Genomic DNA, 22,592 nt, shown 5'->3' with positions numbered 1-22,592 from the left:
AAAAACCTAAACAATCTACACTATATGGAGATAAGGTATGCACACCAGTGACCATGCAAGGGGAATACATGTAAAGCAGAAACTGCTGTGTGAATACTGACATGAAAAATCCAATAGCTATATGTAAGAGTGAAAATGTGAAAAATGGAATCTGCATTACTGCCATGAACATATGAATCAAGAGAAATTTAGCTACTGAATTGATCAATGCAATAGAGCCCCAACACTACGCCAAAGTATTTCTCTATGTTGGGGTCCCTAGCTTGTGTGTGTCCTCTCATGCAGTTAAAAAAACTTACTGTGTATGGGAAGCTGAGACCCAGGCTATTTATGCGTATAATGTGGACTGGCAATAGGTGTGGGTGGGGCCGGGTTCACAAACGAAAAACTACAAATCAATTAAGAAAAAACGTCTGGAACACCATTCTGAGTCTGAACTGGGTGCAAAAACCTAAAAAATCTACACTATATGGAGAGAAGCTAAATTTCTCTTGATTCATATGTTCATGGCAGTAATGCAGATTCCATTTTTCACATTTTCACTCTTACATATAGCTATTGGATTTTTCATGTCAGTATTCACACAGCAGTTTCTGCTTTTCATATATTCCCCTTACATAGTCACTGGTGTGCATACCTTCTCTCCATATAGTGTAGATTTTTTAGATTTTGCACCCAGTTCAGACTCAGCATGGTGTTCCAGACGTTATTTCTTGATTGATTTGTAGTCTTTCGTTTGTGAACCCTCCCCACCCACACCTATTGCCAGTCCACATTATACGCATATATAGCCTGGGTCTCAGCTTCCCATACACGGTAAGTTTTTTAACTGCATGAGAGGACACACACAAGCTAGGGACCCCAACGTAGAGAAATACTTTGGCGTAGTGTTGGGGCTCTGTTGCATTGATCAATTCAGAAGCTAAATTTCTCTTTATTCATATGTTCATGGCAGTAATGCAGGATCCATTTTTCACATTTTCATTCTTACATATAGCTATTGGATTTTTCATGTCAGTATTCACACAGCAGTTTCTGCTTTTCATGTATTCCCCTTCCATAGTCACTGGTGTGCATACCTTATCTCCATATATTACACTGTTAATAGACTGATCACATCCTGTTGTTGCCATGCACAGCTCACCGGCAGGAGTGCCAGCTGTCGCACCCCACCAATCTGATATTGATGACCTACCCTGAGCATAGCCCACCACCGTACTGACCTACCCCACTATGGCTGGTACAGATGTTTGAAAGATGAGGGCATGTGCCAGATGTGTTATACAGAGATGGCTCCAAATGTTTCTGTATAATCACTATGAATCTATAATGGTGATGTATAATTCCCATCATCTTCACACATCAGTTTTTAGCGATCAGGCATAATCCAGGTTTGTGCCCGATGTGACGGATCCGTCGCAGATTGTGTCAAAACTGATGCAACGGATCCGGTAAAAAAACGGATCCGTCTCATTTTTTCCCTTCAGGCCAAAGGTTTTTTACTATGAGAGAGATAGAGAGAACTTCTTTTGTGACCAGAAGTGAATTTACACATCTGAGCATGCCTAGAAGCAAAAAACGTCGCCTGATTCCATCATTTTCCAGAAGACGACTGATCCAGCGCCCATAGTCTTTTCATTGTAAAAAAAAAAAGACGGACGACGCCTGATTCGTCGCCTTCCGTTTTTTCGGTGGTCCTTTGGACGTTGCTTCTGGCGGCCGCACATACAAATTTTGCCGGATGAAACACGAGGCCATGTGGCACAATCCGGTGTTAATAAAAGTCTATGAGGAAAAAAACTGATTCGGTGGCATCAGACGCCAGATCCGTTTTATCCGCAATTTGCCGGATGGCAAAAAACTGATGTGTGAAAGAGGCCTAACCCATCGCCGCCACTCTTGTACTCCTCTGAAGCTCGGCCATAGGTTTGGTGTCATAGGAGGTTGTCATATCTATTGTATATTTTAATATAATCACAGGTCTCCTCAAGGAACAATAAGAATTAAGAACCCCCCCCCCTTAAAAAAAAAAAAAAAAAAAGTATATTTTTTTTAAATCTTGAAAAAAATGAGAAAATATAACAGTTCTGGCTTGTGACTGTGTGTTGGTATAAACCTTAAATAAAAGTAAAACGCCACTCTCACAATCACCAGGACACAACAGTCCAGCTATTACCATGTAAATTACATATCAGATTTGGTCAGGACGGGGTCACAACATGAAAACATGACAATAAAATGTATAATTTTTCTAAACCTTATCATACGATTTACAAATTCTCAACCATATTCTGCGGAGAAAATCCACTGTGGAAATTGACCGTCACCGTGGAATTAAAATCCACAGTATATTACTTTAAGCTACCGATTTCAATGCTGATTGTACACTTTTCGATCGTAAAGGTGAAATGTGCAACAAATCTTCAGCGTTTCAGCAGCCGAATCATTTTAAGCAAGCCGGCATTTATGTTGATGGGTTGCTGCTTGCTCTGTCCAATAAACAAAACCTTTAAAGGGAATCTGCCACCAAATATTTGCCACCTAATCTGAGAGCAGCATAACGTAGGGGCAGAGATCCTGATTCCAGCGATGTGTCACTTACTGGGCTGCTTAGTGTGGTTTTGATAATCTGCTGCTGATTAATCAGTTATTTTTAGCATTAGTGGACTACTTGGTGTGCTGCCAGGTAGTCCAGCATATTCATGAGCTCTGTATAAGGCCCCCTTCACACGTCCGTGTTTCTGGTATGTGTGATGTCCGCTTTCACACGCATTGGAGACACTGACACATAGACCCATTAAAATCAATGGGTCTGCGCACACATGAGAGTTTTCACAAGGACCATGTGCCTGTGTGGAACGTAGTACGCATGTCCGTGTGCTCTACACGGCGACATGTCCGTTCTTCTCTGGCAGCACGGGTGTCACACCATACATTGATGTGATGCATGTGACACATACCTGAGAAAACACGTGTTTTTTTAAATAAAATTATTTTCTATACTTTCCTGTCTCCAGTGCTGCTGTCTTCGGCACTGCCGTCACTTGCTTCCGGGCCCGCTCATTATGCTCAAGAATATTCACTGCACCACGGACCTGGAACAGCAGCAGTGCCAGAGACGACAGTGCCGGGGGCAGGGGAGTATAGATGTTTATACTGTCCGTGTGCTATGGGGTTGTCACACATATAGCACACTGACAGCACATGCTGAACACACACACACACACACATAAAGACCATACAAAATGTGTTTTACACGGACGTGTGAAAGAGGCCTAACTGCTATACAGTATCTACATCAGAGAAAACACTGATTTTATCAAAATGACAGCAAACAGGTCAGTAAGTGACACATCGCTGGAATCAGGGTCCCTTTCTCTACATTATGCTGCTCTTAAATGAGGGTGCAAAAACCTGGTGACACATTCCCTTTAAGCCTTTCAGTCACTTCAGATTCAGTCATTTAAAGGGGTTTTCTAGTTCCGAAAACCCCCATTTCATTGGCTGCAGTTTGTTTTTCAAAAATAAATTGAGCTTTATTCACCCTCCCTTGGTCTAGCGCTGAGTCTCCGTCGCTACTGCCGGTGTCACCTCTGCAGCCAATCAGTGGCTCTACCGCTAGTAGATGGCAGCAGAAGCTGTGCTCACTGATTGGCTGCAGACGTGATGTCAGCCCTAACAGACAGGATAAAGCAGCTGAAATGCTGGACCCGGGTAGGGTGAGTAAAGCACAGTTTGTTTTGGTAAAACAAACTGCAGCAGGGAAAAAGGAAGTTTTGAAAAACCCCTTCAAATAAAAAACTTCACGAGCAGCGGCACAAGATGACCTTTTGAAATTTAGCATGGCTTCCTATAGGATTGCTAGTGACCATACTGGTTATTGCTTTACTTCCCCCACAAAACAAAATATCTATAATATGTACGGTATTCTGTTTTTGTAGAGATTAGTAGAAAAATGTTTTCTATACATTGGACCTCGCCTGATGAATGTCTATAAATCCACATCACCGCTGATTTAGTCGGCTCCTTTACCAATTCCCTATGTTCTAGTTCCAAAATATACAGTATATGCAAAGTCAGCGACATTCATTCCTTCAAGCCCTGAATGAACCATTATAAGGCGATTTCACCTATACTTATCACAGAAGAGGCTTTTTTCTGGAATCCTTCAGTCTTGGATCCAGCTGGACTGGAGAGAGCACGGATCCAGCTGGACTGGAGAGAGCACGGATCCAGCTGGACTGGAGAGAGCACGGATCCAGCTGGACTGGAGAGAGCACGGATCCAGCTGGACTGGAGAGAGCACGGATCCAGCTGGACTGGAGAGAGCACGGATCCAGCTGAACTGGAGAGAGCACGGATCCAGCTGAACTGGAGAGAGCACGGATCCAGCTGGACTGGAGAGAGCACGGATCCAGCTGGACTGGAGAGAGCACGGATCCAGTTACATCATTTTCTAAATGACGCAATGAATCTTCATTAGCTGTAAAGCGACGGGGTTAATGAAGAAAGCCTTTTGATCACCGGGCGCTGTTGTGTTGGCGGTGTTCAGCCATGTGTACTCTACGAGCACATTACATTGGGACCTGCTGACTCGGTGCCAGTCCTCCCCGGGTTTATCTGGCTTATTTGGGGCACTTTGGCTGCTCTTTGCAGCTTCTTCCAGATGGTGGATTTTTCTTCCCTCCAGTCCACCGAGCATTAGTGACCAAGAATGAAAGGTTGCAGACAAGTACGGATCTGGCTGCTGTTCACAAAGGGATTAATGTTCCACTTTGAAGTAGTAAAAAGAGTAATAATCTGTTGGAAATGAATAATTTGTGTGGGTTTTGCAAGGAAAGATAATAATGGCCCAATGTACTGTGCATAGGCGATATAAGGATTATAGCACAGGCAGAATATCCAGGGAAAAAGAAGACTGTAGCATAAAAGGGTTGTTCTTATTATATATAGGACTTGGGAACTTATAGGGATAACTTTCCATCTACTGGGACCCCCCTGATCCCGAGCGCTGTAGATGGATCGTATACGTTTGTGCTCCATTAATTCTTAATGGGACCGCCAGAGATTGTGTAGCACTCAGCTGGTGCTCAGACCTCCCATAATGGATGGAGCATCGGTGTGCAGGATCCGCCTCCACTCTCAAGCCCCTGCTCTTGGAATGATGGGACCCCCAGTGGTTGAGGAGTCATACACATGAGATAGGAGATGGCAGTAGTTACTGATGAGATTCTATGATGATGGGAGGAGCTAGAGGCAGAGGAAGCAGCTATAGACAGGGTAGAGCTAGTGTCAGAGGGAGGAGCTATAGACAGGGTAGAGCTAGTGGCAGCGGGAGGAGCTATAGACAGGGTAGAGCTAGTGGCAGAGGAATCAGCTATAGACAGGGTAGAGCTAGAGGCAGATGAAGGAGCTATAGACAGGGTAGAGCTAGTGGCAGCGGGAGGAGCTATAGACAGGGTAGAGCTAGTGGCAGAGGAATCAGCTATAGACAGGGTAGAGCTAGAGGCAGATGAAGGAGCTATAGACAGGGTAGAGCTAGTGGCAGCGGGAGGAGCTATAGACAGGGTAGAGCTAGTGGCAGAGGAAGCAGCTATAGACAGGGTAGAGCTAGAGGCAGATGAAGGAGCTATAGACAGGGTAGAGCTAGTGGTAGCGGGAGGAGCTATAGACAGGGTAGAGCTAGTGTCAGAGGGAGGAGCTATAGACAGGGTAGAGCTAGTGTCAGAGGGAGGAGCTATAGATGGGGTAGAGCTAGTGTCAGAGGGAGGAGCTATAGATGGGGTAGAGCTAGAGGCAGAGGGAGGAGCTATAGACAAGGTAGCTAGTAGCAGAGGGATGAGCTATAGACGGGGTAGAGCTAGTGTCAGAGGGAGGAGCTATAGATGGGGTAGAGCTAGAGGCAGAGGGAGGAGCTATAGACAGGGTAGAGCTAGAGGCAGAGGGAGGAGCTATAGACAGGGTAGAGCTAGTGTCAGAGGGAGGAGCTATAGACAGGGTAGAGCTAGTGTCAGAGGGAGGAGCTATAGACAGGGTAGAGCTAGTGTCAGAGGGAGGAGCTATAGACAGGGTAGAGCTAGTGTCAGAGCGAGGAGCTATAGACAGGGTAGAGCTAGTGTCAGAGGGAGGAGCTATAGACAGGGTAGAGCTAGAGGCAGAGGGAGGAGCTATAGACAGGGTAGAGCTAGAGGCAGAGGGAGGAGCTATAGATGGGGTAGAGCTAGTGGCAGAACGTCAACCCCCCCCCCTTCATAGGAGATGGTATTTGTTACTGATGAGTTTCTATGAAGAAAAACCAAAAAGCCAGCACAAAATGTGCATTACAGCACTAAAACTTCCAAACTGTACTTATAAAAATTTGAGAATTTTGGCAAAAAATTGCAATTTCTTGAGCTACCCCGCCATGTCACGGCAAATCTCTTTGGGGCAGTCCTACGCTAACATATTGTTATAAAATGTGCCAGACGGCCTCACATATGAAATAGTAGAACTGCTCTTAGCAGCACTTACTTGGTCTTTTTCAATCCCGTACCCATGGCTGTGGGCGGGACAGGTCCAAGCAAATGCTGCATGAAGTAAATAGCCTGTGGACAGGGCCTGATGGCTGAATGTGAACAGCCACCAACCGCCAAAATCTAGACAGGTGGAATACATCCCAAGTGGGGTGCATAGCAAGCTGGGGGTCAGCCACCGACCAATTCCCATGACTCAGTCATGGGTACGGGATTGAAATAGACCAGGTGAGTGCTGCTAAGAGCAGTTCTACTATTTCATATGTGAGGACGTCTGGCACATTTTATAAAAATATTTTAGCGTAGGACTGCCCCAAAGAGATTTGCCGTGACGTGGCGAGGCAGCTCAAGAAATTGCAATTTTTTGCCAAAAATCTCAAATTTATAATAAGTACAGTTGTCATTTTTAGTGCAGTAGTGCACATTTAGTGCTGCCTTTTTTGTTTATTCTGATGAGTTTCTTTGCAGATAGATGGGTGGGCGGAGCTCTGCCTCTAGCTCCTCCCTCTGCCTCTAGCTCCTCCCTCTTCCCATCATCGTAGAATCTCATCAGTAACAGCCGCCATCTCCTATCTCAGTAATGGGAAAGTCTTCACTGAATACAGATTTTATCTCAGAATTGAGACTTTTGATAATGACTGATCAATTCTGGCAGAGAAAGCAGCAGATTTGTGTGATGAGAACTTATTTTCAGGTATACTATAGATTTATGAAATAAAAATGACAGTTACCCTTTAAGAAATGTGGATTCCTAAGCAAATACCATATGCATATACTGTAAGGGAGAAGTCTATGTGGAGTGTATGCACAATGATTTACCCCCCACCGGCATATGTCAGTGCACCTCCAACAAATCCCAGAATCTGTGAATGATGCGTGAATCGTCACCGATACTACAATGTGATCCGTGGTCCTCTGCGATGTCTCAGGGGAACCCGCAGCATTATCTTATGAGGGATATCTGCTTTATAACCTCTAGATGAGAGGGACTTTAGCGTGCGCCATGTAAGGATGATACATGCTGACACCTTCCTAGAGAACTACTGCACACCTGGTGATTTGGATTTTTTTGTACCTAAATTCTTGTATTTTGGGCTAAAAATTATTTCTGCTATTTTGGGTTCAGAAAATGACAATTGTCACTATTTTTGTGTTCTGTTAGGCTAGGTTCACATTTCCCTTGCTTTAAATCCGTTAGGTCCGTCAGAAACGGATCAGTCGACATCTAACGCAACTGATGTGTTTTTCACAGGATTCCTTTCACAGGAATCCTGTGAAAAAACTGATTTGTCGCGTCCGTTACATCCGCTGTTCATCCGTTTTTTGACAGATCAGTCATGATCCGTTTGTGTTTGGGACAGCCCAGTGGGTGTGCCAAACTTGCTGGGCATGCTCAGTAGAGCATGACGAAATCCAGCGCTGGATTCCGTCGTAAGACGGATTACGACGCAATCCAGCACCATAGACAAACATTACAAGCCTGACTGATTCCTGCGCGGTGCGTTAATTTTGACAGCCCGAAAAACGTTACATTCTGCGTTGTTTCCGCCCGACAGTCAGTCCAAAAACGACTGACCGCGGCGCAGCGGATGCAACGCAAGGTCATCAGTCGCATTCCGCCACTAATACAAGTCTATAGGAAACAACAGCATCCGCCAAACGGACTCCATTATTTACCAGAGCCGCAGATTGTGACTGATACAATTTAACGGAAATGTGAACCTAGCCTAACCCTTGTGTTGCACTTTCTTCTGCTGACTACAAAGTGAGTTAACTGAGAATTCGTTAGTGAGCTCATTCTTATGTTTCAATAGGAGAGTTTCTAAGTATCTGTTCTTTCAGATTATCAGCTGATTTATGACCACAGAACACATGAAAGTTAAATTTGCAGGGACACAAAGAGCCTATAAAAGCCATAAGGTGCCACATTTGTAATGAATCTGAATAGCAAAAAAGATTTTTAGCTTCAAATACATAAAGCAAAAATATAATAAATTGTCCCCAAAGCTGGACATCCCCTTTTAAGATGCATTCCCTACCAGTACAACCTGCAGCTCGTGCAGCGACAGGTGGGGACAGGTATATAGCTGGTGTCTGTGTAGTTAGAACGATTTTCTCTCTGATGTCATGCATTCAAAAAAGAAATAACCCATCCTTTGTTTCTGAAGGTTTCATGTGTCTGTGAATTCATTTTTGGAGAATCAGAAGCCTGAAGTGGTGGAGCTGCACATCACCATGACCCCGGCCATGCTGGCCATCCAAGCATCCGTCCTGGACATAATGAACGCGTGTCTGAAGGAGCTGAAACGCTACAATCCTGCACTGGAGGTGGAAGATCTGTCCCTGGAGAATGCCATCGGCAGGGCCTTTGATAAGGTATATGATAATTCCTGCGCTAATATAATGACCAGAATATATTTATAGCCCGTGACTTCATTGGGAGTCCATGAGGGAATTGGGTCTGTATGGTCAGAGAATATATGATAAGGCCAGGAACATGCTTTATTGCTAACCGGGTCATCAGTAGATAGACCATTTTAGAGGAAATAATTTTTCATCTAATAAAAGAGACTTAAAAGTATATGGTCGGCAGATTCCATTTCTTGGTAAGCGTCTGATACACACATGGGTAACTTATGGCACGTGGTACTGTAAGCAGCTTGGGCAATGCCTAGATGCAGTACAAGTCTCAGTATAGGTCTTAAAGGGAATCTGTCAGCAGGTTTTTGCTATGTAATCTGAGGACAGCATGCTTTAGAGGCCTAGATACTGATTTGAGGGATGTGTTGCTTAGGCGCCGCTCACATCAGCGGTAATTTGCCAGAAAGCCAACTCCGGCACAAATGCATTTCAGTTCTATTTATTTACAATGGAAGCGCGGCAAGATGCAGTCACATGTGGTTGCGTGCATCATGCACAACCACATGTAACCGCATTTTGCTGCACTTGCTCTGTAAATGAATGGAACTGATCTGTGCCGGATCCGGCTTTCCAGCAAAATACTGCTGATGTGAGTGGCGCCTTATTTGGCTGTGTGCTGTTGTTTCCACACCATGAAGCAATTTATCACCAGGCTATAATTACTGCCCTGAATAAAGTACTTGTGAGCATTTGTCTGACCACACTCTCTCCTCTGATAAGCAGCTCAGTGTCAATAGACAATGTACATAGAGAGCTGTGGTATAGGCGGGGTTAGCTTTCTGAGCTCTGCTACACCTGCGAACTGTCACCACTGCTGCAGTCAGTAAACTAAGTGATACATCGCTGGAACCGGGGTCTCTTTTCCTACATTAGTTCTGTTTTCAGACGAGGCAGCAAAAACTTGGTGACTGATTCCCTATAAGTATTCAGGTCATTGTGTACATTTTCAGATTTGCTCCGAAAAATGTAATGAGTTGCTGTTGTCGACACTTGTTAGATCAGTTATTACTAAAGTTGGTGCAAATCGATTCATACAACCAAGTCCTTTCGTCCATGTCAGTAATCTGAGTCTGCTGTAAACGAACCGTGAGAACAGCCTCTTCTTACGATCAGCCGGCATGGCGGGACGGCCTCATTGTGGCGGGACGGCCTCATTGTGGCGGGACGGCCTCATTGTGGCGGGACGGCCTCATTGTGGCGGGACGGCCTCATTGTGGCGGGACGGCTTCACTGTGGCGGGACGGCCTCATTGTGGCGGGACGGCCTCATTGTGACGTCATTTCCTCATTGTGGCGGTACGGCCTCATTGTGGCGGGACGTCCTCATTGTGACGTCATTTCCTCATTGTGGCGTGATGTCATCATTGTGGCGGGACGTCCTCATTGTGACGTAATTTCCTCATTGTGGCGGGACGTCATCATTGTGGCGTGACACACATCTAAAGTCGCACCAGGCCGGTTACTCAGAAGAAGACTCCCTGCGGGTAAGAGGAGGTTCTCAGGGCTCCCATCCAGTGGCCACAGAACACTGATGTAGTCAATGGACCGGGTCCTGTGAAATATTTCACACCACCACTAGTTATTGCACTTGAAAGCCATCTGACCGAAATCCCTTTTGACATTCGTGAGGTTCACATGTATTGTCACCCCAAGTAAATAGTGATTGATAATTTTTGCTCGAGCAATCAGCTGTGTAATGACAATGGCCATCGTGTCCTTAGATGTGATAACCCTTCAGATTCGTCATCTCTTGTGGGGAGAAAAGAAGCCCCTATACACAATGGATAAGTGTTTTCAGCCTACATTGCTATAATGTGTATGAGCTGACAACCCTAGCTCCAGTCTCGCGCTTCCTAATGAGTTTTTCACATTTTACTCCGGCGCACTCTTCTTCATGACCGGTGTACAAAACACCAGTCTCGATGAATCGGGGCCAAAAGTTGTGTAATAGAAGGACTAAACGGTATAAATCATTAATGTGTGTGGTTTTGTTTTGTTCTCTCCTAGACTATACGTCATTACTTGGATCCCCTGTGGCATCAGCTTGGAGCCAAAACTAAATCTTTGGTTCAGGATTTAAAGATCCTCCGCACGTTGCTCCAGTACCTGTCCCAGTACGACTGCGTGACTTTTCTCAACCTGTTAGAGTCCATGCGAGCCAGTGAGAAAGCTTTTGGACAAAATTCAGGTGAATTCTTAAATTAAACAGTTATTTTGTATTATTGTTTCAGGACATCAAATTTGTAGCATTAGTTTTGCATCAATTTATCATGATTTCCAAGATCTCTGCTCACTGTCCTAGTACAGGATTATTCGTTGTATGCTTCTGTGGGGTGACAGTCCCATCACAGACATTTGATGACCATATAGGCAAATAATACAGAATTGCATATGATAAAGGCAACACATCAGGAACTTAAAGGGATGGTCCACTACACAGAATAGTGGTCACATCGATGTAAAGCATTTCTGAAATACCTTGTGTAGTTAATTGTGCCTCTGAGCAGCGCTATTGCCGTCCGCTCATCCCTATTATGTGACCCCCAGGCTCCATGACCTCTGAGATCCAGTGATGTCACGTCAACTTCCAGTTGACCCGATATCACTGAGGCGGCCCCAATCTTCCTGAATGATTGGGCTGTGGGCGGCGTGCTGGGTGCCTGTGGCAAATTGGACTTTTGTCTAAAGGACTTGGTTTCTCTCCAGTCAAAAAATTCAATTTATTTGACACTATTGTTGATATCAATAGATTTGCACGCAATTTGACCCTTAAAGTTCATTATAATGAGGATAATATTCATGTGTATAATGATTTATCATCTACCAGTGTATCATTGGATAATAATTGTATTCATTTTAGTAAACAGGTAGCGGTCTCCAATCTAAGACAACTAGAGGGGGAGACAGAGCTGGAGCATAGGGTGAATTTAAATGACAGGTTTCAGACTCGTAATCCTATATTTTACCCAGTAAAATCGAGACCTCCTTTCCTTGATTTTTTCCAGGAAACAATTGAAAGTGAGTTGGTGTCTCTTTACAACCAGGTAGAACATCAAGAGGTTAAATTCAATCTGAGTACTTCTGAACATAGGGCAATTAATGAGCTGAGAGCAAACAGCGATCTCCTTATTGTCCAGGCGGACAAGGGGGGCGCTGTTGTAGCTCTCAATGCTGGTTTATACAGGAAGGTGAACTTGTTGGATCTGGAAAATAGTAGCACCTATGTTGAATTGCCATCAAATCCAACTAATTAATTTAATTCTGAATTACTACATCTGTTACAGGAGGGGATCAGTATGGGTGCTATCTCAGATAGAATTAAGAAGTTTATCTTTTGTGAAACACCGATTGTCCCAATATACCACTCACTCCCCAAAGTTCATAAAGAGGTATTTCCTCCCCCTCTCAGACCTATTGTGTCTGGGATAGGGTCATTCAGCGAGAAACTAGGGGAGTGGGTGGATTTTTATCTTCAACCCCTAGTGCCATTAACACCAAGTCACCTTAAAGATTCCAAAAGTATGATACAGATTATGGAAAAATTTCACTGGCAATCTGACTATATGTGGCTATCTTGCGATGTGGTGGGGTTATATCCCTCTATCCCCCATCACGTCGCGATACGATGTATCACATATTGTTTGTCCAGATACAGCAATTACGAGGATTCCATCCAGAAGTTTATTGTCTCTTCAATTCATTTTCTTTTAAGCCACAATTATTTTTCGTTTGATGAGAGATACTTCCTCCAGACACAAGGCGTGAGCATGGGCGCTAAGTTTTCACCTTCCCTAGCTAACCTGGTTATGTCCGTGTGGGAGGAAAATTATATTTTTAACATTGATAACCCATACAAGGATAATATTGTTTGGCTGGGTAGATTTATTGATGATCTGATATTTGTCTGGAGGGGTAGTCTCTCGTCTGCGATAGGTTTTTTTTTTCTTATTTGGATTTGAATGATTTCAATCTAAAATTTACGAGTAGTGGTCATGAGGTATCAACAAACTTCTTGGACTTAAAATTGACCGCAGATTTGGATAGCAATAAGGTCTTGATATCTCCCTATAAAAAATCTACTGCATGCAATAGTATTTTAATGGCTTCCTCCAGTCATCCCAAACATGTAATTCAGAATATTCCTGTGGGGGAGCTTATTAGACTAAAAAGGAATACCACATCTAGTGATAGATTGGAGGAAGAAATTGAAATAACTTGTAACAATTTAAAAAAAAGGGGGTATCCCAATTGGTCTTTGGAGAGAGCCAAGAAAAAAATAGCAGGCATTGATAGGGTTAAGCTGTTGGATTCTACTAAGAAAAAAAGACAGTTTGACTCCAAAAAATCTGGGGTAGTTTTCAGCACCAACTATAGTCCTCAGTTTAATTCTATTGTCAAAATTATCAGAAAATATCTTCCGTTATTATCTCAGAATGATATTTTGAAAAACATTGTGGAAAATAATGATATTGCCTTTGTGGCAAAAAGAGCCCCAACCTTAGCTACATTATTATCACCTAGCATATTCAAAGATCCAGACAAAATCTCCCCTAGCAACTGGTTAAAAACAATAGGATTTTTTAAATGCGGTGCTAATATTTGTAAGTGCTGCGGTTTTGCTAATAAGTCTAAAATATTTACATCTATTTCCAATGAAAAACAGTTTAATGTTCGTTCTTTTATAAACTGTAATACGGAGAATGTAGTTTATCTAATTAATTGCAATATATGCCGCATGCAATATGTAGGTTGCACGATGAACCCCCTTAAAACTAGAATCCGCAAACCTCTTTCAGATGCTAGCAATTTGCCAATGGTTGGTGCATCAGTAGTATCCCGACATTTTTCAAAAAAACACAATGGGGATTTACGCGGTTTTTCTTTTATGGGCATAGAGCATGTAAAAAAACCATTGAGAGGGGGAGATTTTCATAAAAAAGTGCTTGCAAGAGAGAAGAGAGAGTAGGTGGATATTTGAGCTGGGGACCCGCATGCCACAGGGCTTTAACAATCGTATGGATATCATTATGCACTATTGATACATTGTTGCATTATATGTTGCTGGCTATTACTACTGTGTTATGCTTTTGTATCACTTAAAAAATAATTTTATGGTCAGGTTATTGGATTTTCTGATTGTATTTTTCTCCAAAATGCTGAATCCTTTCTTTATAACTTTTATGCATGCTGTATATTGATTAATATGCGGATAGCTTACATGTTTGATTTGCTTTTCTAGCTTATGTTTTTAAATCTCTCACACATGTTTGTAATTACCCTGATGGGAGTGAGATGTATATAAGGTTCTATGTTTGGAAAGCAGATCAGATTCTGGACCATGAAGAAGGCGGATTTTACCGCTGAAACGCGTAGTCCTATCTGCGCTATTTTCCTGCGATAATGCTGTTCTGAATTGCTTGGACCATTATATTTTAATGAATTTATGAATAAAAAGAAGGAAACAATTTTTTAACAGCATCCTGGATTGCTCACGTTATTGCTGGACTCTGCCTTGTCGTTGTTCACATTTGTATGGATGGACTCCTACGTCCTGATCCGGGCAGAACGGAGTTAACCAGGTCAGCTGAGGTTCCAGGTGATTCACAGGAGTGAGCTGGTCTACATTGTTGGACTATACCACTATATACTACATCACTACACCCCTACATACACCTGTAATATACTACATCACTATATACTACACCTGTAATATACTACATCACTATATACTACACCTGTGATAACCTACATCACTACACCCCTATATACTACACTTATATTATACTACACCACTATATACATCTGTATTATACTACACCACTACACCCCTATATACACCTGTATTATACTACACCACTACACCCCTATATACACCTGTATTATACTACACCCCTGTATACTATACCTGTAAAATACTACAGCACTACACCCCAATATACACCTGTATTATACTACACCCCTATATACACCTGTATTATACTACACCCCTATATACATCTGTATTATACTACACCACTACACCCCTATATGCACCTGTATTATACTACACCACTACACCCCTATATACACCTGTATTATACTACACCCCTGTATACTATACCTGTATTATACTACAGCACTACACCCCAATATACACCTGTATTATACTACACCCCTATATACACCTGTATTATACTACACCGCTATATACACCTGTATTATACTACACCCCTATATACATCTGTATTATACTACACCATTACACCCCTATATACACCTTTATTATACTACACTCCTATATACTACACCTGTATTATACTACAGCACTACACCCCTATATACACCTGTATTATACTACACCCCTATATACACCTGTATTATACTACACCCCTATATACACCTGTATTATACTACACCCCTATATACACCTGTATTATACTACACCACTATATACTACACCTGTATTATACTACACCACTATATACTACACCTGTATTATACTACACCGCTATATACACCTGTATTATACTACACCCCTATATACATCTGTATTATACTACACCATTACACCCCTATATACACCTTTATTATACTACACTCCTATATACTACACCTGTATTATACTACAGCACTACACCCCTATATACACCTGTATTATACTACACCCCTATATACACCTGTATTATACTACACCCCTATATACACCTGTATTATACTACACCCCTATATACACCTGTATTATACTACACCACTATATACTACACCTGTATTATACTACACCACTATATACTACACCTGTATTATACTACAGCACTACACCCCTATATACACCTGTATTATACAGGTGTATATAGGGGTGTAGTATAATACAGGTGTATATAGGGGTGTAGTGGTATAGTATAATACAGGTGTATATAGGGGTGTAGTATAATACAGGTGTATATAGGGGTGTAGTATAATACAGGTGTATATAGGGGTGAAGTATAATACAGGTATATATAGGGGTGTAGTATAATACAGGTGTATATAGGGGTGTAGGATAATACAGGTGTGTATATAGGGGTGTAGTATTATACTACACCTGTATTATACTACACCCCTATAAAACTACACCACTATATACTACACCACTACACCCCCCCCCATATACCACACCTGTAAAACTACATTCCCATATACTACACCACTACACCCCAAATATTTGTCAACAGTTAACCCCCTCCGCCCGCCCTCCATTGTCCACGCAGGTTACTAGTAACCACTCCCCTCTCTTCTTATTGTCCCCTCCTCAGGCACCTCCGTACGAGCCCCCCGCTGAGCGGCTTCTCTTTCACATGCCCACCCAGGCTGCGCCGATGCTGTATTCCTAGGAGCCGCTGCTTCTCTCCGTACGGGCCCCGCCGCTGCAGCTTCTTCTCCTGCCGGGCGGGAACTTTTCAAATGACACACGCGCGCCGTACTGACGATATCAGGGCGCGCGTGTGTCACAGAAAAAGGTGCCGGACAGGGAACAGAGGAGAGATTCCTGCGTTCCGCTTCCTGCACTGACTGTGCGGAGCTGCAGGATCTGTCCTCTGTTTCCTACCTGGCACGCAGCATGTGATGAGGGCAATCTGACCACGGGCCTCCCGGAGCCTGGAGCTCCTGACAACAGGTCAGATTGCCCTCATCACTGACCGGCCAGCAAGGGCGCCCTGAGCCAGGCGGGCCGGTCACAGAGAGTAGGCGGGCCGGATGTGGCCCGCGGGCCACCCTTTGGCCAGGTCTGGTCTAGACCCTGGATTTTTTTTTTTGTTTGTTTATGAAGTTTAGAAAAGAGATGTCATGGATGAAATAATGTAATCCATAGAATACTGGCTGAGTCTAAAGACCTGAAAAATGATGCAGAACAAATTAAAATGCTTGATAGCAATGACTTGAAGGGGTGTAGAAATTTATATGTCTGGGTTACCCTTTAAAAGGTAAAGGGCTAACCTCCAGCAGCAGGAAAGTGTCTTGACATTCTGTGCATATAAAAATATAAATATATTGGAGCGATCTCTGCTCAATCAGCAGCATGTGAGGTAGGCACAGGAGGCGATTTAAACAAGACATCAAGGCTGCTTTTTTTTTTCTGCTTTTTTTTTTTTAACTCCATTAAGCAAACCACACAAGGAAAATATATAGTCTGTCTTTGCAGGAAAACGGGATACACAGTCCCAACAATGGCACTTTAGTAGTAGACCAGCATACATGTCCAAGTGTGAAGACCTCACACAGGAGGACTTCTTACCTCCACACACTGACAGCTAATGATGTTCACCATACCACACCCCAGGGTGGGGATACTTGAGCAGCCAATCCCACCCATCTCTCGGACTGGTCGTAAACCTCCTCTTGCCATGCCCTATTAACACTTTCTGTACTATATGATCTGGAACTTGCTTCCATGCTTAGATGACGGAGGATAACCACCCCTGTGACGCATATCTCCCCTCTAAGACGTGTCCAATGACCATTTTACTAATATATGTATGTATATATATATATATATAGATATATATATATAGATATATATATATATATAGATATATATATATATATATATATATATATATATATATATATATATATATATATATATATATATATATATATATATAAATATATTTTAGTATGTATAATAATAAATATTTATCTATCTCTCTGGAAGTTTATTGGGGTGTGACATGGCACTTACAGCTTAGGTGTCAGACTGTATTTCCTGCTATTTATCGGAACCAGCGACATGTCTGTGAACCTGAGAAGTGTTGTTATGCAAAAAGTACAGTATGATGTTGAGACGCTATAGGTGTATAATCACGCCACAATGCAATTCCAGAGAAAAAATATATATTTTTGTATATTTTTATCTGAATCTGGCAGTGCATTGGGGAGGAGCTGTAAGTGCATCGTCACACCCAAATACACTTCCAAAGATATACAGTATATACAGAACTATAAAACGTAATTTCCCGCTGCTGGACCATTGCTGTGGCGTCACAAAGGGATCAATTTGTCTTATCTTTTAAAAGCCTAGACGTTCGTGAAGTTCCTTTTTAAAGAATATTTATGAATATAAAACAGAGTTGGGTGCTTTTAAAAGCATTAAATAATGCTATTAAAATATATTTTCTTCTTTTGCTCCCCCTGTAAGGCTGGCTGTTTCTTGACTCAAGTACGTCCATGTTTGTTCATGCCCGAGGCCGGGTCTACCGTGTTCCTGACTCGAAATCTACAAAAAAATGTAAAACAATGGAAACAAATGACAAGCAGGGTAAGAAACAAAAAGCTTTAACTGTGCAGGCTGTGTTCTTATAAATTAAATCGCAAATGTATCTGTTCTTTGGGCCTTTTCTATTAAGTTATATCCCTTCAAAAAAATTGCTGTTGATGTCCAAGCTCTGATGATAGGCATGGGAAGAATCTAGGCTATTTTTTGTTGGCATATGACTTGATCAATGTGCAAATATGAAGAAGGGGAGAGGGTGACCGCTCAGTTTATAAGCCTAGTCAGCCTTTTTCATGGCTGATGTGTAGACAGAAAAGGGGCTGGCTTGGCTGTAACCGAACAATCCGGTTGGCTTTGTAAGGCTATGTGCGCACACTGCGTTTTTGCACATTTTTTGGGTGCAGTTTTTGTCTCAAAACTGCATGAATTTCATTCTCCAGCTAAGTCTGAGATTTAATTTTTGCTGTCCACACAGTGCAGTTTTGGGTTTGTTTGTTTTTTTTTGTTTGCTGCATTTTTGTGGTGACCACAAAGATGCAGCATGTCAATTTTTTTGCGTTTTTCCCTGCGTTTTTCACCCATTGAATGTAATGGAAAAAAACGCACATATAAAATAACATGCTTTTTTAATGCGTTTTTTTCATAGATGCGTTTTTGTGCGTTTTTTTTTTTTTTTTGGGTCTAGCAAAAAAAAACGCAGCGTGCGCACATAGCCTAATAGTTCTTTAGTGCACTTGCTACCACTCGGTAACCATTCTGGAGACCACAAACTGGGAATCTAACCTGTCAATACTTTGTGGGATTCAAGGGTGAAGAAACGTGACATCAGAGAGGAAGTTTAGACTTCAGTTTGGAAGCTGGTTTGTCATTAGGCACATCATTGGGAGCTACGTTTTTGCCTCCAATCTTCAGGAGTCATAACTTTTTTTTTTTTTTTTATACTTACATGTTTGTATGAGGCCTGGCTTACTGGAGAAATCTTATTTTTCGAGAGCATTGTTTATGGGATTACATATAAATCACTGTATTGTGGGTATGTATGTTTACATAGATATATGTGAGTGGGTGTGTAAATAATATAAAATAATGAACAAAGTCATGTGTATGCCTAGTATGTGTAGGCTTTTTATTGTTATGAATATGTACACGCCCTTAGAGAAAGCCACGGCAAAACGCGTCAGGGTGTCCCATAGGTAAGGCTTTGTTAATATGTTGTAATGTGGCACATTTTGTATGCTGTACCTGGCAATCTTTACATAGCAATCTATCAGGTTGGTGATATATTGTTATAGATCACCTACTGCAATTTTTATTTAATTTTTTTTTTTTTCCTTATATTAATTTCTGATACTTTTTTTTTTTTTCTTTTTTTATGAATATCACATGCTGATGGCAACAAAATATATATATCAGAAGCTATCAGTAATATTTATGTGTTCTGGAATAGCTTTTTCATGCATAACTGCTGTGCACCTGTTTTTAGATATATTTAATATATTTTTTTATTTTTCAATAAAGATGATTTCTTGTTAAACCAATGTCAGTGTAGTCTTTATAGGTTTATATGTTACGAATATGTACTAAAATGCACTTATTAAATAAATAAAACAATTTGGGGGGGTCAGGACTTTTTTCTTAAAGAGCTATTTATGTAATATGTCCCCCAAGAGATAATGAAAGTGCTCCCAAGCCCAAGATAACATTTGGATTTCATCTTTTTTGGTGTGTGTGTGTGTGTTATGTATATGTGTATATATCCTCGCGATCACCACCCTACGTCTAGATTCTTTTGGATAATGCGTCCTTCATCATCCACATAGTGTCTTCCATTACGCTCCTGCGCACTTCTCTGTGCCCAGCTGAGCGCAGAGTTAAACGCTCTAATGCGCAGGTGCAGGGAAAGGTCAATGACTGCCCACACATCCACACTACAATATTTTGATTTGCCCTCAATAGGACAGAGAGAAGTGTGTGTGCACAGGTGAGTAAAGGAGGACACTGTTGATGACATAGAATGCATCATATGAAGAAACAGAAGTTCCATGCGGCACACAATCGAAAGTGCACGTGTCCAAGCAAGGCATCAACAGTATAACTAATACAAAGGACCGGCACTCGAAATCTTCTGGAATATTTTTAGACTTTATTCCATCATATCATACAGGCGTAAAATAACGCGTTTCGGCTAATAGTCAGCCTTTTCTTTATCGTTCCTTTGGGAGACCCAGACCATGGGTGTTTAGCTTCTGCCTCCGGAGGACACACAAAGTACTACACTTAAAAGTGTAGCTCCTCCCTCTGAGCTTATACACCCCCTGACAAGCAGACTCAGCCAGTTTATCGCTTTGTGTTCAGGAGGCGTACATCCACACATGCATTCTCATCTGATTTGTTTGATTTTTGGAAAGAGTTTGAAGAAAACCGGGTCAACGTCTGGACTCCCGGCATGTCCCTTCTCACCCCACTGTGTCGGTGGTGTTGTTAAGGTTGATTTCCAAGGCTGGAGCCTTACATGCCGCGCTCCTTCACCATCCCTCATGGGCTCTGGCTTGAAGTGGGAGCCAGCACGGTCTCCATGCCTAGCAGGAGACCGGTCTCCATCCGCAGCCCTTCAGGACCCTGCTGGACCGGAGCACTCATCCCCAGGGACTTGACCCTGCGTCTCAGTAAGCTAAGTACCTGAGACGTTTATATATTGGGGGTCCCTGTACTTTATTGTTGTGGCAGAGTGTGCTTATTATGTGTTCTGACATTTCCGGCGGGTTCTCTGGCTGTCGCCTGAGAACCGCGCCGATGGTGCCTGCGCGCCGGCCGCACCGATCAAATCTAGGCCCCGGCTTCGCCGGAGGCCTAGTTTCGGTTTCACTGCCCTCGCATGTCACTCATGCAGATGGACAGGCTCGGCTCCGCCCGGCGGCCGTTCTGTACAGGGGAGGGACACTCCCCACTGCAGTGTGTGTCCCCTCCCCTGTAGGTCTCTGTGGCCCTCCAGATCCCGCTCCTCAAGCAAGTCCCGCCCCCTCTCTTTGCTCCGGTGGCCATTTTCTCAGCGTTCTCTCTGCGATCAGTCATTGCAGCGCTGGTCTGCAGCATCTCTGCTGAGGTGCTGTACTTGGGGGTCCGGGCTTCGGGATCTGGAGGGCACACAACACCACTCCAGCGGTCTGGTAAGCCACAACCGGTCTCCAGTTGTGGATCTCTGATTATACTCTCTGGGGTTCATTCTCTGGCAGAGCCCCCACTCCAGCAGCATGTCTCACACGAGGAGCAAGGCTCCAAAGCTTTATTCAGTATGCACTGCATGTAAGCTCCTGCTGCCTGAACCGAGCATCTTCCCACATTGTGATGCCTGCTCTAACCTGGCGGTGCCTCAGCCTGGAGTCTCACCCCCAGTGGTCTCTCAGGCTGCTCCTGCTCCTGTGGCTGAACCCCCGGCTTGGGTAGAATCTTTTTCTAGGTCTATCTCCCAGTCTTTTGCTGACTCCATGGGACTTCTGTCCAGGACTTTGCTGAACATGCATCAGCCCCCTTCACAGGGTGCCTCTGCTGCTAGGGGTCTCTCAGGACCGGAGCTCACAGAGGATTCATCATCTGGTCCCAGACCCCGTCCTCCTAAGAAGAGACGCAGGGTTCCCTCTCCTTACTCGTCCCGCGGCTCTGATTCAGGAGCTGACTCGCAGGACGAGGAGGATGCCTTTACGGGGGGCTCGGAGGTTAACTCCATGAACCCCATTGATCTGTCCGAAAGTGACTCAGATGTTAGTGATTTGATTGCTTCCATTAATTCTGTACTGGATCTCAATCCGCCAGTATCAGAGGAGCAACCCTCTCTGGCAGAAAAGCACCAGTTTACCTCGCCTAAGAGAGTAAAGAGTGTTCTTTAACCACTCCAGTTTTCAGGCCGCTGTGACCAAGCCCAGGGCCTGTCCTGACAAACGCTTCCCAAAGCGTGGTTCTGATGACCGCTTTCCCTTTCCACCTGAGGTGGTCAAGGAGTGGGCTCATTCCCCAAAGGTAGACCCCCCGGTGTCTAGACTGTCAGCCCGGACCGTTGTGTCGGTGGCTGATGGCACCTCCCTTAAGGATTCCACTGACCGCCAGATTGACCTTCTGGCCAAACCCGTATATGAAGCGGCAGGGGCCTCGTTCTCCCCGACTTTTGCAGCAGTGTGGGCTCTCAAAGCCATCTCTGCTTCTCTAGAGGGGATGCATTCCCTCGCATGGGAATCTATGCCCGAAATGGTTACCTTAACTTCCCAAGCTTCAGCTTTTTCATCCTATGCCATGTCTGCCATGCTGGAGGCTTCTCACCGCACTGCGGTGGCTTCGGCTAATTCCCTCGCTATCCGCAGGATCTTGTGGCTTCGAGAGTGGAAGGCAGATGCTTCTTCAAAGAAGTACCTTGCTGGGCTCCCTTTTGCTGGGTCCCGG

General features: G+C 43.4%; 1 protein-coding gene across 1 annotated transcript in view; it reads left to right on the top strand.

Annotated features, from left to right (window-relative positions):
* The window catches only part of LOC142245323 (DNA repair endonuclease XPF-like), a 68,725-nt gene that overhangs the window by 19,083 nt on the left and 27,050 nt on the right, over nt 1-22,592 (top strand). The window contains exons 4-6 of the mRNA XM_075317951.1: nt 8,681-8,888; nt 10,940-11,120; nt 18,087-18,206. Of these exons, the coding sequence (XP_075174066.1) occupies nt 8,681-8,888; nt 10,940-11,120; nt 18,087-18,206 (509 nt within the window). The remainder of the gene's footprint in view (nt 1-8,680; nt 8,889-10,939; nt 11,121-18,086; nt 18,207-22,592) is intronic.

The sequence above is a fragment of the Anomaloglossus baeobatrachus genome, chromosome 7 (genome assembly GCF_048569485.1).
Source record: "Anomaloglossus baeobatrachus isolate aAnoBae1 chromosome 7, aAnoBae1.hap1, whole genome shotgun sequence".
In the NCBI taxonomy this organism is placed as follows: Eukaryota; Metazoa; Chordata; class Amphibia; order Anura; family Aromobatidae; genus Anomaloglossus; species Anomaloglossus baeobatrachus.
Note: the sequence above shows the minus strand (reverse complement) of the source record. Positions and strands in the feature narration are given on the sequence as shown.